The sequence below is a fragment of the Armigeres subalbatus genome, chromosome 2 (assembly GCF_024139115.2).
Source record: "Armigeres subalbatus isolate Guangzhou_Male chromosome 2, GZ_Asu_2, whole genome shotgun sequence".
Lineage (NCBI taxonomy): Eukaryota > Metazoa > Arthropoda > Insecta > Diptera > Culicidae > Armigeres > Armigeres subalbatus.
This window is the reverse complement of record NC_085140.1, coordinates 354,059,033-354,073,867: the sequence shown is the minus strand read 5'-3', so window position 1 is coordinate 354,073,867 and position 14,835 is coordinate 354,059,033. Positions and strand designations below refer to the sequence as shown.

Below are 14,835 nucleotides of genomic sequence, written 5' to 3'. Positions count from 1 at the left end.
CATGTACCCCTGGGGGTACCTTCGCTGGCCCTAGGGGGTACCTCGGACAAAAATGCGTAATGGCGGACATATTACAATTTCATTCAAAATTCATTCACTTGTCATAAGACAAGTTTGTACAATCCCATTGAATTCCACCACTTAATTGTATCTTGACAGATACGTGTTTCGACCTCAACAGTAAGGCCGTCTTCAGTGTCTCGTACTTGACTCGACTTAGTCGAGACTTAGCTCGGAAGCCTCCTCTCAAGGGGCTCGAAAGCCTCCTCTCAAGAGGCTCCTCTCAAGAGGCTCTCTCAAGAGGCTCGGAAGCCTCCTCTCAAGAGGTTCGGAAGCCTCCTCTCAAGAGGCTCGGAAGCCTCCTCTCAAGAGGCTCGGAAGCCTCCTCTCAAGAGGCTCGGAAGCCTCCTCTCAAGAGGCTCGGAAGCCTCCTCTCAAGAGGCTCGGAAGCCTCTTTTCAAGAGCCTTTCCAGAGGCTCGAAAGCCTCTTTTCAAGAGGCTCAAAAGCCTCCTTTCAAGAGGCTTGATGGATCCTTTCAAGAGGCTCGGGAGCCTCCTTCCAAGAGGCTCGGAAGCCTTCTTTCAAGAGGCTCAGAAGCCTCCTTTCAAGAAGCTCAAAAGCCTTATTTTCTAGATGCTCAAAAGCCTCCTTTTCTAGAGACTCAAAAACCTCATTTCAAGATGCTCGGAAGCCTTCTTTCAAGAGGTCCGGAAGCCTTCTTTCAAGAGGCTCAAAAGCCTCCTTTCAAGAGGCTCTGAAGCCTTTTCCAAGAGAATTGGAAGGCTCCTTTCGAGAGGCTTGGAAGCCTCTTTTCAAGAGGTTCGGAAGCCTCCTTTCAAGTGGTTAGGTTGCCTTCTTTCAAGAGGCTCGGAAGTCTACTTTTGAGAGGCTCGGAACCTTCTTTCGAGAGGCTCGGAAGCCTCCTTTCAAGAGGCTCGGAAGCTTCGCTTCAAGAAGCTCAGAATTATTCTTTCAATAGGCTTGGAAGCATTCTATCAATAGGCTCAGAAGCGTTCTTTCAAGATGCAATGGAAGCTTCCTTTTAAGTGGCTTGAAAACCGCCTTCAAGAGCCTCGGAAGTCTCTCTACAAGAGGCTCAGAAGCCCCTAATAATGAGGCGCGGAAGCCTACTCTAAAGGAACTCAAAAGCATAAAGGAGCTCCCTTCAAAAGGGCTCGAAATTATGTTTTCAAGAGGATTGGAAGCCTACTTTCGAGAGGGGTACCTCAAATAATGCAAAAGTTCGAAGGGGTACCTCTCAAGAAAAAGGTTGAGAACCGCTGTAGTAAGGGAAGTATAGACTTTTGGAGGAAACGTAATATGCTAGATTCAAAGGACTTTGAATTCCATCGAGTATCGAGATACAGAACATCTATAATATAGATTCTTCTTCTTCTTCTTCTTATTGGCATTACATCCCCACACTGGGACAGAGCCGCCTCGCAGCTTAGTGTTCATTAAGCACTTTCACAGTTATTAACTGCGAGGTTTCTAAGCCAAGTTACCATTTTTTGCATTCGTATATCATGAGGCTAACACGATGATACTTTTATGCCCAGGGAAGTCGAGACAATTTCCAATCCGAAAATTGTCTAGACCTGCACTGGGAATCGAACCCAGCCAGCATGGTCTTGCTTTGTAGCCGCGCGTCTTACCGCACGGCTAAGGAGGGCCCATATTATAATATAGATTCTATATACATAAAAATGAATTTATGTCTGTCTGAACCTTATAGATTCCGAAACTACTGGACAATCGGCGTGAAAATTTGTATGCAGAGGTTTTCGGGGCCGAGGAAGGTTCTTAAGATGGTTCGAAACTGCTCCCTCCATTGGAAAGAGGGGCTCCCATACAAATGAAACGGAAGTTTTTGTATAACTCGAGAACTAAGCAGAGAATAAATCGATTTTAGGCGAAATGAAGTTCGTCGGGTCTGCTAGTTATAAATATAAAGGCTTATGGCTTAGTAATGTCATTTTTTTCTTGTCGCAAAGGCTTGTAAAAGCCTTGACGGACAATTAAAAATTATTCACAATAAACCAAAGACGGTGAATATCAGTTTTTGAGAATAATTGTTGTTTGCTGTATTATTTACAACGATAGAAGACGATCAAAATTTTCAAAAAAAATATAGGGTGGCCAAATTGGGTCGATGTCATGATAATATCGGGCTGAAAATATGATAAAATCGAGAGTAGATAAATTGGGAGCGTTCCCAAATCGTTTCAAAACTGTACTCACTTCTCACTACATTCTTTTCTCTACACACTTCTCACTTCGAACATCTTACTTCTCACTTCTTACTTCTTTTTTTTCACATTACACTTCTTATTGCTCACTCCACATACTTAATAAGTAAACGAATTTCAATTATTCGACCAAATACCCCAAAACTGTTTAAGAAACGGTTATTGTCATAAGTTCACTAGACCATTACGTGTTTAACGCTAAATGCAACAAGCTGAGTATGGGAGAACAGGCCAATATGCATCCTTTGAGCTTTTTCGATGTTTTCACTAATGTGAACCAGCAAACCGTAGGGGCCCTCCTTAGCCGTTCGGTAAGACGCGCGGCTACAAAGCAAGACCATGCTGAGGGTGGCTAGGTTCGATTCCCGGTGCCGCTCTAGACAATTTTCGGAAAATAAATTGTCTGGATTTCCCTGGGCATAAAAATATCATCGTGTTAGCCTCATGATATACGAATGCAAAAATGGTAACTTGGCTTAGAAACCTCGCAGTTAACAACTGTGGAAGTGCTTAATGAACACTAAGTTGCGAGGCGGCTATGTCCCAGTGTGGGGATGTAATGCCAATAAGAAAAAGAAACCAGCAAACAAAACCATTTTAACCATTAAATTTGGAAAACTAGCTAAATTTCACAATGATATCAAATTTATAACAAAAAGGTTTTCTTGACTTCGTAACGCATTTAAAATATGTTTTTGGTCTGGGTCTGAGGAAAACCCCCAAATAGTGCTGCAAAACGATTCAACTGCATGAGAAATAAATGATGAACGCGTGGTTGTTTTTACTTAGCGGATTAAACGAAAATCTTACGGGTTAGGTGAAAAAAAAAACAATCTTTCATTGCAGCTAGATAATAAATAACTAATATTTAAGTGTTTTAGACCATTTTTTCCCCATACGGAAAAACTGAAACCCACCCGTAGGTAGCTGCATAATTTATTTACATCAAAAGGTATATAATGATAAATGGAACTTGTTTCTTAAATGTTGCTAAGAAAGAAAAAGTGTTTCAAGTGTATTGTTGTATTACTAAGCCAAAAATACAATTCCCGACTGTATGCATGTTGTTGATTGAAAATAGAAACGTTCCATTTCCAACATTGACACCAAGAACCACAAAAAAAACCCATGTTCACCGGTCAGCTGAAAAGTCAACTGGTACCTAGCTTATTTACACCTCACATCATAGCGATGAAAATTATGAATTAATCATTTGTTGATGCGTGACAGGGAAAAAAATCCCAGACTTGTTCTTATGTGAAAGTTGGTGGACTCGAATCACCACACTATCCGACCACAAACGGCGCCGGTCTTTCGGATCATCATTTATCATACTATCGCCTCTTTGGTCGTATATTATAACAACATACGTAGTGAAATTCTTTTTACGGTAGTTGCACGATGTAGACACGTCAAGTCAACATCAAATAAGTTCTTTTTTGTTAGCTTTCAAGGACTAAGTGATCAATCAACACCGGGCCGCCGGTATGATGTTCTTTGCCGGGCATACGTACTTATTCGAGGAAACTTGTAATAGGCGTTAAACACAATATTTGATGGCAATGGGTGTTGGATAGGGCATCCCAAAAACTTTATTTTGTGTAAGTTATGATATTCAATAGAAAGATGATTAAGAAGATAGTATATTTGGATTTTTTTTACGTGACTCTCGTTTTTGATAATTGAATTTATTTGTATTTACTGACTTTTTATCAGCACCCTATCGTTCACAAAGGGCACGAACCTAAATAAACGAACCGATGGCGATGACGAAGGAGACGCCAGGTCTTTTTCGCTCCCTCCGTGGTGGTTGATTAGCCTAGATTTTCAGGCTGCCTCCACACTGCACACCGGTGCGCTGCTGGCTACGAATCACTTCGGTGTGCTTGCTTTATAAACCGCGATGAGACGTGGATTAATTATGCGAAATAGTAGTGCTGTCCAATGAGAGCTTGAAGTAGCTCGAAGTTTCTCCCTGCCCTGCTCATGCCCATTTGTTGACAAAACAGAGCAAGCGGGACGGGAACAACTTCGAGCTACTTCGAGCTGCTCATTGGACAGCACTAGTACGAGCCTACCGTGTGCGAGTGTTTAACTCGCTACAGGCAAGGAAACAGGGTGCTAAATTGGGTGTTTACTGCTGCACGGCGACGACGAACAAATGAATAGAAAAGTTAATTTCTGCAATATTCGTATTTTATATTTCCGTGGACGGAGCGCCAACGAGAAGAAAATCATCTCATTAGGTGAGAATTAATGAGCTATCACGATTCGGCTCGGTTGTGTATATAGGACTTGAATATTGGCTGAGCGTTAATTAGGGGCGGAAGAACAGGGATGACGCAAAACAAATTCGTCACAGGTATGTATTATGACGTTTATGGGAGAAGTTCCTCCTTTCTCCCAATCGAATAGCTGTGTACATACAGCTCCTACAGGGGCCCTCCTTAGCCATGCGGTAAGACGCGCGGCTATAAAGCAAGACACCATGCTGAGGGTGGCTGGGTTCGATTCCCGGTGCCGGTCTAGGCAATTTTCGGGTTGGAAATTGTCTCGACTTCCCTGGGCATAAAAGTATCATCGTGTTAGCCTCATGATATACGAATGCAAAAATGGTAACTTGGCTTAGAAACCTCGCAGTTAATAACTGTGGAAGTGCTTAATGAACACTAAGCTGCGAGGCGGCTCTGTCCCAATGTGGGGATGTAATTCCCATAAGAAGAAGAAGAAGAACATACAGCTTTAATGAACGAATATTTACTTTTCGATAACGTTGGTTCGAAAACATTGAATATGTATGTCTCATGTTTCATGACGTTTAATTGCAGAAAGATGGTACTAATGATGTTATTCGACTTTTTGTGATAATAGCCACGGTTCTAATATTTCGCATACCACACCTCATTAGGGATATCGGATTTTTACATCTGACATTTATTTTCCATCGGGAGATGACAGTTTCTGTAATTTAAAACTGAAAATAAAGCTGTTTGAAACTAATAAGAGATCTTCCCTCGGAGACGAGCCAGCCTGGTGCTAAAAGTTTCCTTAATAAAGACCCAAAAAAAGTATAAATTATTCAATTTTATATACAGATGAAATATAAGTTGTGATGCAACTCTTATAAATTGCTGACATTGTTAAAATCAACCAGCATGGCATTCACATTGACATGTGCAAATCGCATGTCCAGCATCATAATCCGTCTTAAAGCCACACATTTATCACCGCTGATAAAAGTCCGGCTCTATTCATTCTTCATTTCCACCGTAAATGTTCCACCAACACACCAACTCTGCGGTCATCTGCACTTGTTCATGCGGTCCTTCGCCGGGTTCACGCCGGCCGCAAGCCTGGCTTCAACTTCTGCATAACTTAATGTGATGCCGCAGCCTGCAGTTATTAATAAAAGCAGACTAGACAACGACTAAGCATATTTTCATTAAATTTTCTTCACTCGTCTCCGTCGTGCACTTTCCGACCTTATCCCGATGTCTCACATTCGTTTTTCCGCTTTTCCATTTCTCTGTAGGTAAGCACCACCAACCCACCATTTGCAGCGCATACTGAACTGAACTGTGTGCTCCCGGTGGCGCACGGCGAGCTTACGTATGTGCATATTGAAGCAGCAAATAGTCGACCTAGGGCGACGATCAACACAGGTTACAGCTCGTAAATGTACCTCTATGTTGTGTATCGCAGATATAGACGACGCCCGGCAGCAGCAAAGGTAAGTGGAAAGCTTTGGGAACAAATAAAATACATGTGCCAAGAACTGTTGAGATTTCTTCTTTCTTACTCGTTGAACCGTCTTCGCTTCTCGAGTATTACCTGTAGGAAGCAATTCTCCCTCCTGCCGAAGATCCCATCTCTGCGATTAAGTATCTTCTGTTCCTTCCGAATCGGAGGAACAGTGAGTCTTGCGTTTTATTAAACCCAGCACACCCCATCCGACACTGCGATTGGGATTTGTAAGCACATGATTTCGGTCAGAATTTGTATTCAAACTACCAGTCAGGTGGTGGAGGTCCTCTCTGCAACCGAACGAGAACTTCAGAACTTGCACAATAAGCATAAACGAAACATAATATAACCAAGCTCGGAAAATAGCAACGCACATATGGAATTACAGTGCTTCCCAGTTCGAATAAATTCATTTACACCAGTTGGTTGTTACCTTTACCCCGGCCCTTACCGTACGCCATGTTCCGTTGTTGCACTTCCCTCTGGCCTCGGCCCCTCACCAGCCATTATTGGGGCGAAAGGTGCAATCATCCTTGGCCGGGTGTGAGGATGTGCCACAAAAAGCGAGAACATTTTATCCATCCCAACAGCATCGGCAGTCAGTGTTTTGATGACTTTATTTACGAGATGTTGAACGAAGTGCAATATGATCAGGGGCGTGAATAGGGGAACTCTCCATGGAATTATTGAAAACTTCGAACTGTTGTGCCGCTCGTTGCATAGTGTAGGTTAAGTTGACTACTTATGGCATTTATATAGTACTAATTTATGGAATGTAGAACTAAAATTCTAAAAATATAAATAACATCTAATTGCTGGCAATGTATATATAAACAAGACCGTTGTTTTTTTTATGATTCATAGGTTCCTTTAAATAGCTTGTACAGTAACCTCTCCACATCTCGATATTGGAGGGACCATAGAGGTAGGAGAGATCGAAGAAAGGAAGAAGCATTGAAATGGGTGCTAAGTCGAAAAAAGCTCGTGGTAATGAAAATGACACACAAAACAAATGTCATTTCTTGTTTTTGATGTGTTTGTTATTGTCCAAAGATCTAATCTAGTAGCCTAAAAAAATTAAAATTCTGATATAGAGAGAAAGAAACCTGAAAAATATGATTAGAACACATCGAGATAGGGAAGTTTATCGAGATATAGACAGCAAAAAGGTATGTGGACTGAAGGGACCGAGAACCATCGAGCGATATCAAGATATAGAACATCTATATGTAGAAAGTTGACTTTAGATTGAAACGGTATTTTTGGGCTTCTTCGACCAGAAGAGCACCACCCTTCACTTAACTGCCGTCTTGCTTCGCCATTATCGCCATTATCGAGAGAGTAAACATCCGTAACAACAGAGATGGTAATGCTGACATAACGAATAAAAAGTTGCTTTTTTATCGGTTATGACGAACGATTCTTTACTATACGATATTTACCCGAGAATATCCATAAGGCTTCGGACAAGTCCTTGTAGTCTGTTGGAAAGGAAAGAGGAAAGCTGGTGTGTAATTATTTTTGCTTATAGAGACCGCGAATATCGTACATTCTTACAATACGGAAGCTGTGCATGTAGGCTAACTAGAAGTGTGATTCACCATGGAAAGGAATATGCTCTCTGAAACATTTTTCTTTATGAAAGGACAAGTCAGGGATTGAACCCACGACCTCCTGCTTGTAGCATGTTGATTGAGATTTTTTACCCGAAGCTGAGCCAGCCTCCGTAGATCTCCTTAAAATACATGAATCTCAATTCAGTAACTTCTGTCTATTTAAACAAACGTATTCATTCAATTGACTTTTAATGCATATAATGTTAGGTTGAAAACTTGCCGTAAAACAATTGGCAGAAACAATTTGAAATCGGAAATAAGATATAGAAAAAATATCAAGCTCTTTTAATGGAATGTCTTCACCTGTCATAAGACGAGTTTAGTACTATGTGTTCCATTTAATTGCACCACGTTGGAATCTTTTCAGATACATATTTCGACCTCAACTGTAAGGCCGTCTTCAGTGTCTCGTGCTTGACTCGATATACGTTTTCCCTGCAATTTCTCATTTTCCGATCACCAGTCATTCGAATGACCCGTAACTCAAATGTTTTTTTTTCTTTTCAAGTTCGTTTATTTGGTGGGCTCAGGCGTGCATAACACTTGACGGAGCCATGGCTCTTTGTGTTATGTACAACCAATATCATCTTATTATGAAGTTAGTAACAGAAGGGTAGAAGCATCTTGGTGATTCGAGGTCAGGTTTAAAATATTTAAGGATGGACGGCGATTATGATTAGGGAATCAGGAAATCATCATCCGGTCATTTGGCATCAGGACGATGTGGCATGTCGTCGTGCTCGAGGAATGGTTTGACTGAGAGATCTTCCGGATGGCCAAAGCTACAAAGCTCTACGGAACAGAAAGGCAAATACTCAAATGATAATTGGGAAGGCATGTAAACGACAGAGGAAAAAATAGGCTGACTAGATTTAATATTCAGCGTTCAAATGAATGAGACGAAATTTATCAGCACTATAATAACGACATTGATGGCTGACGCAAAAAATATCAATTTGAAGGGATAAAAAATCTTCTGATAATACTAGACGAGCCAGCCTCGGGCTGACTGAAAGTCTCAACAAGAAGAACAATCTGGTCATCTGGTCGTCTGGTTAAGCACATGGTTTTCAATTGTGGTAAATTTGTAAAAAGAGAATGGAACTGGAACCGATACTGGAAGCTTTTTTTTTATTGTATTGTTCTATGGGACAATACTGTATAAAAATCAAGCAACAATTCTTGCATGTCATCCATCAGTCAGCACATACTCGTCCTTCGTTGAATTCATTGTTCCCAGAGTCACTTCCGTCTTACCGACTTATATGACGCTTACCACCACTTACCATAGAGCAATATTAGCAGATCCCTTATTTGATAGCTTCAGTCCCGGCAACGTTGAACTTGGTGGTGAAAGATTTTTTGAGCTAAAGCCTAGATCATTTAGAAATGGGGCACTTCATTTTAGAAAAAGTGACGTTCCTAGTAGTCGGATATGCAAGTTTTTCTCAGCGTTTCATAATTAGTAAACCATTCTTTTCGGTCTATTTTATTCACAGTTTTAAATTAACGTGGTTTCAAAATATTCATCATGCAGGAAGAGAAACGAAAAATAATTTTGCGCAGTCCTATATATATTTTCTGGGTTACTGTGATGGTCCCTTCGAACAGCTTTGCAAGGATTTTCTACTCCACTTCTCGATATTTACATAAGTCGATGGTTCCTTCAATATCGACTTATGGAGGTTTGACTATACTTCTCATCTCTCTAAACACTCACGATATGCACTATGTCGTCATAGATGTTTTGCGCAAGCTGTTATTATAGAGAAACGAATGAACTGATTTTAAGGGGATATAGCTCCAATTGCGGGACCATCGGGATATAATGATGGATTTCAACTGCAACTTTACACAGCTGTACGAAAAAAGTATGGCCCTCAACGGAAAACGATCGAGAACGATGCGTTTTATTATAGCTTGTCAGTAAGGGCTTTATTATACTCTGTTTTTTTTTCCGCACAAACGTATACAAACGTTGAATGCCAACAAATATGCATGCTTTTCATTCAATTTTCTTTTGTAATTCTAACAATCTTATAAAAGAATCTATAAATTTTGTATATGCTAAAAGAGTGCGCATTAGATCGTGTGCGAGTGGTGTATTGTATAAGTATTCGACAAGACCATTTTTGAATGGCACCCTCACTCATCAGTGATGTAAAATTATGGTGACAGCAAATGCTAGCAGATCCGCGAGATACTTGTTTCTAAATTATCATGTAGAAGCCATTTCCCAGACCAACCATTTTGGACGTACGAGTTAACAACCTGTTCATTTAGCGTCCTATATCTTATCTCCAGGGTGCTGATCCAGTTGCCTGACGACTAAAGAATATTTTCCTCTAGCAACACATGTAGAACTTTCATGTGAATGAGTTCTTTTCTTGAACCTTTAAATGACCTGGAATCCTTCAAGACTCCTGAATTATTAGAAATATACTATCATGTATGGGAGTTGAAATTAAAAAAATCTGGAATGCTCAAGCCCATTTAAATCATAGAAACAGGAAAGTTCCTCCTGAGTTATGTGGCGTACAATTCACGCGATATCAACTTCGCAACATGTTGGCGGTATCGGGCCATTTGGCCTAATGCCGATTCGCCAAAAACTGTTTGCATACAAAGTTTAAAAAAAAAATCTTTAAGTAGTAAGTAGTAGTAGAGAAAAGTAAGAAACGAGAATTGAGTAGTGAGAATTTCGAAGTGTAAAGCGGGAAGGGAAAGACATCTTCCTTCTTCCTTTTTTCTTCCACCTTCCTTCCTTCTTTTTCCATGTCCTTTCTTGTTCCTTCCTTCTTCTTTCTTGCTTTTTGTAATTTCCTTCCTTCTTTCTTCTTCCTTCATCTTTTCTACTTCTCTTTTCTGCTTTCTACCATTTTCCTTCTTTTTCCTTCTCCTATCTTTTTCTTCATCTTTTCTACTTTTACCTTCTTTTTTCTTAATTTCTTTTTGTTTTTTTATTAGGCCGTTACAAATATTTAATTTACTTTTTGTCCTGCTGATCTCCGAGAGGTCAAGGGGGGGGGGATAATAAAAAATAAATAATAAAATGAAGAAAATAAAAAAAAACTCCGGATTTGTTAAAGAATGTTTTGAAAATCATCAAAATTATCCGAATTTTATTTTATTGCCCCGTAAAAATATTTTTTTTTTGGCAAAAAAATCCGAGGGGGAGGGAGACAAAGGGGCTGTCCACAAACCACGTAGACCGAAATTTCACTTTTTCAAACCCCCCCTAGTAGACTTTCGTAGACTTTTCCAAAACACCTCCCCCCGCCTCCTTGATGTCTACGTAGACTTTTCCAAATTTTACAAAACATTATATATGATTGAAAAAAAAAGGAAATCAACCACGTTTCAAGCAATTCAGCTATTCAAATCCATTTCCAAGTAAACATTACAATAAAACTCGAATTTCAAACATAACTAAATCAAACTGAACAAAATCCAACAAAACACAAATCATGTTGAAAGGGATTCAAATTTAATCCTCTGTCCATAGCTCCGGAAATCAAATTTCAAAGCCACGTAATTTAATTTCTGTTGCATTTGATTCCTCTCAAAGGTGTGCGCCACCATCGCCGACACTTTTGCATCGGCGCGCCACTGCTTAAAATCTGTCACGCATCTGTCCTATAATTCTGAACGCCGGTTCAAATTTGTGAAAACCGAAGAATTTTCAGAATTTCGAGAAATTTCGAGTTGAAATTCCGAGAATGTCAAGTTTACATTCCAATAAGTTTTGCTTGGAAATTTCGTAAAAATTTCTCAATTAACCTTGAAAGCTTCCAGGTAATACTCCAAATAACTTTCCGTTATAATTCCGATGCTTTTCTTGAAAATTTCATACAATATCCTGCTGAATAATCATCTGTTGAAATCCCAAGAATATTCTTCTAAATTTAAGTTTCCCCGTTAAAAAAACGAGTATTTCTTTCCCGAGGTAATTTTAAGTTTAAACAGACATTCCGATTTTTCTTGCAAAGAATTTTCTGAATAATATTCGGTGGAAATTTTGGAGAGTTTCTAATTAAAACTTTTGCAAATTTCTGGTAAAAAATTCGAATAAATTTTCATGAAAATTACAAAGGCTGTATTACAAAAACCGCAAAAAAAATTTTGTTGTGGAAACTCAAACAGATTTTGGTGGGGAATTCAAATGATTTCTCGTGGAAGTTTTCAACAATTTATTTCCTCGTTTGTCGGGTGAAGATCACTGCGTCCAGATTTTAGGACTATTGTGATATACCCTTTTACTGTGAAATACGCAAGTTATCTCAGTAACATGTTTGTCACTGAGATACCTTGGTATCGACTGAACTCAAGACCATCTATTATTGATGAATAGAGATCCTGAGTTACAGTATGTGACTCCCCCATTCTGGCGAGACTAGCTTTATGAAGCCAACCACGTCCTTGGGGGATAAGATCCATATGTCAGCAGGCACTAAAAAGGGCTTGCTGAGAACTTTGAACCTACGTTGGGTGAGTGCACTGCAATAGCAGAGGATGTGTTCTGTTTCTCTCTCCTCGTCACAGAAGCGGCAATTTGAGGTTTGGATTGCTCCGATCTTTTGTAGATGGTATCTGCAGGGGCAGTGTCCAGTTATTAGACCGGTGTAGATGTTGAGATCCCTTTTGTTGAGACCTAATAGTTGTTGGGTTTTCTTGGGGTTAATCGTTACGAGCCTTTTGGATTGGCTCGTATGGGGAAGTGCATTCCAGTTTGATGTGATTTGACTGACCATATATTTGTTCAGTTCCATTTTACAGAGCAGTCTGTGATCCCGCAGAAGGGCTCAGGGCCAATGAACCTTCAATTAGATCCATTCCTGGCTAGCTCATCAGCAATCTCGTTTCCCTCTAGACCCGTATGTCCTGGGATCCAATATAGGTAGACTCGATTGCGTATGGATAAGTTTTACAAAGCCAGAATGCATTCCCACACTAGCTTTGAGTTACAAGTGTAGTTATTAAGCGACTTAAGTGCCGCTTGGCTGTCAGAGAAAATACATATTTTTGCAAATCTATACTTTCTCCTCAGGCATAATAACACGCATTCTAATATTGCATATATTTCCGCCTGAAATACTGTGGGCCACTGTCCTAAGTGGACAGAAATTTTTGTTGCAGGGCCATAGATTCCGGATCCTGTCAGATTATTCATTTTCGAACCATCTGTGAAGAAATTTATAGAGCCTGTTGGAACGCTGGGTCCACCTCCTTCCCACTCCTGGCGGGAAGGAATGAACACATCGTAAGGTAAGTCATAATTGACTACCGTTTCCATCCAGTCACTACAAATTCCTATTGCGGGATTTATGGCAAATTCATTTAATACGCTGAGGTGACCCGTAAGGTCTCCCGACAGCAGTGTTTTGTTCTCTTTAACCTTAGAGCACTTTTTCCGCTTCCAGCTTTATGAATTGATCTAACCGGGGCAGGTGAAGCATTGCGTCTAGGGCCAAAGTGGGTGTACTACGAACTGCACCAGTGATGGCTATGCAAGCGGTGCGTTGGATTTTGTTGAGCTTAGCCCTTGCAGCAGCCTCATTAGTTTTAGGCCACCAGACAAGGGAAGCGTAAGTTGTCCTGGGACGGACAATGGTTTTATATATCCACATGATCATACTTGGTTTTAGGCCCCATCTTTTACCAAGGGTTTTTGAACAAACCCAAAGTGTATTGAGACCTTTCTGCACAACTGATTGGAGATGAGAGTTCCAATTAAGCTTTGCGTCGAGTATGACACCTAGATATTTTACTTCACTTGAATAAACTAATTGTGTTTGATTCAAGAAAGGGGTTTCAGTTGTACCTTTCTCCGTTTGGTGAAAGGGATAATGGAAGTTTTTGTAGGATTTATGCCTAGTTGATACTTTTGACACCAGGAAAAAGTGTGATTTAGGGCAGATTGCATTCTTTCCACGATAACACTTTCGAATTTGCCTCGTACAATAATGACAACGTCATCAGCATATCCAACCACTTCGAAGCCTCTTCTCTCTAAGCTGTCTAGAAGCTCATCCACCACCAGTGACCACAACAAAGGAGAAAGCACTCCGCCTTGCGGACACCCCCTTGTTGCTTTAACAGTGATGTATGAACCGCTAAGCTCAGAGGAGATTTTCCGATTAGCTAGCATAGCATGTACCCAGGTAACAATGCATGGGTCGAATTTTCTCCTCAACATTGCTGACCCTATAGACGAATAAGAAGCGTTATCGAATGCGCCCTCAATATCAAGAAATGCTACAAGAGCAATTTCTTTTGCATTAAGTGTTTTTTCGATTTTTTGAACTACCGTATGTAGTGCCGAGATCGTAGATTTTCCACTTTGATAAGCGAATTGGTTTTTTGACAAAGGCATTGCTTTCATAAATTTGTGATTTATGTACTCGCATAGTACCTTTTCCATAATTTTGAGCATTACAGAGGATAAACTTATCGGCCTGAATGCTTTGGGGTTGGTTTTATCTGTCTTGCCTACCTTCGGAATGAAGACAGCCCGGATTTGACGCCAATCGTTAGGTATGTGCCCCAAAATCAGACTCGCCTTAAAAATCTCAACCAAGGGTGGAACCAGTGTTTTCTCCTCTTTTTGGATCAACGCTGGAAATATTCCATCCATGCCAGGAGACTTAAATGGCTCGAAAGATCTCACAGCCCTCTCAACCCTGGCCCGAGTGAAAGCTTCCTTTGCAACCTTTATTGCGTCTTTTTAGACCCAGAAACCCATGATTGGATCTCTTGTGGATCTGAGACAGCAATTCCAGTGCCTTGGTCGCCGATGCTCGACTCAGGGATTGAATCAGGGAAGTGGATCTTTAACAATTCGCTCAGTGTATCGCTAGGCTCTACAGTGAGCGAACCATCCGTCTTTCGGAGGCTACCCACACCATTGGAGTGGTCTTTTGAAAGAGTTTTTGGAGTCTGGCCACTACGGGTGTATTCTCTATGCTTTCACACATTAGAATCCACGATTTCCGTTTGGCTGACCTTATTTCTTTGTTGTAGTTCGTCAGGGCCTTTCTGTATAGGCTCCAATCGCCGGTTCGCTTAGCACGATTGAACTCCCTACGCGCAGTTTTCCTAAGCTTCTCAAGAGTTTTATTCCACCATGGAACGTCTCTACTCGAACTAGTTGATTTAGTTGGACAGCTCTCTTGGTAGGCGTTAAGGATTTTGTTTTTAATGGATTTGGACGCATCTTCCAATTGTG

At 40.5% G+C, this 14,835-nt stretch overlaps 1 protein-coding gene across 1 annotated transcript in view; it reads left to right on the top strand.

Moving 5' to 3' along the window:
* Window positions 1-5,959, top strand: part of LOC134217095 (uncharacterized) — a 194,273-nt gene extending 188,314 nt beyond the window's left edge. Inside the window, exon 2 of the mRNA XM_062695864.1 lies at window positions 5,783-5,959. Coding sequence (XP_062551848.1) covers window positions 5,783-5,926 — 144 coding nt within the window. The 3' untranslated portion in view covers window positions 5,927-5,959. The remainder of the gene's footprint in view (window positions 1-5,782) is intronic.
* The last annotated feature ends 8,876 nt before the right edge of the window (window positions 5,960-14,835 follow it).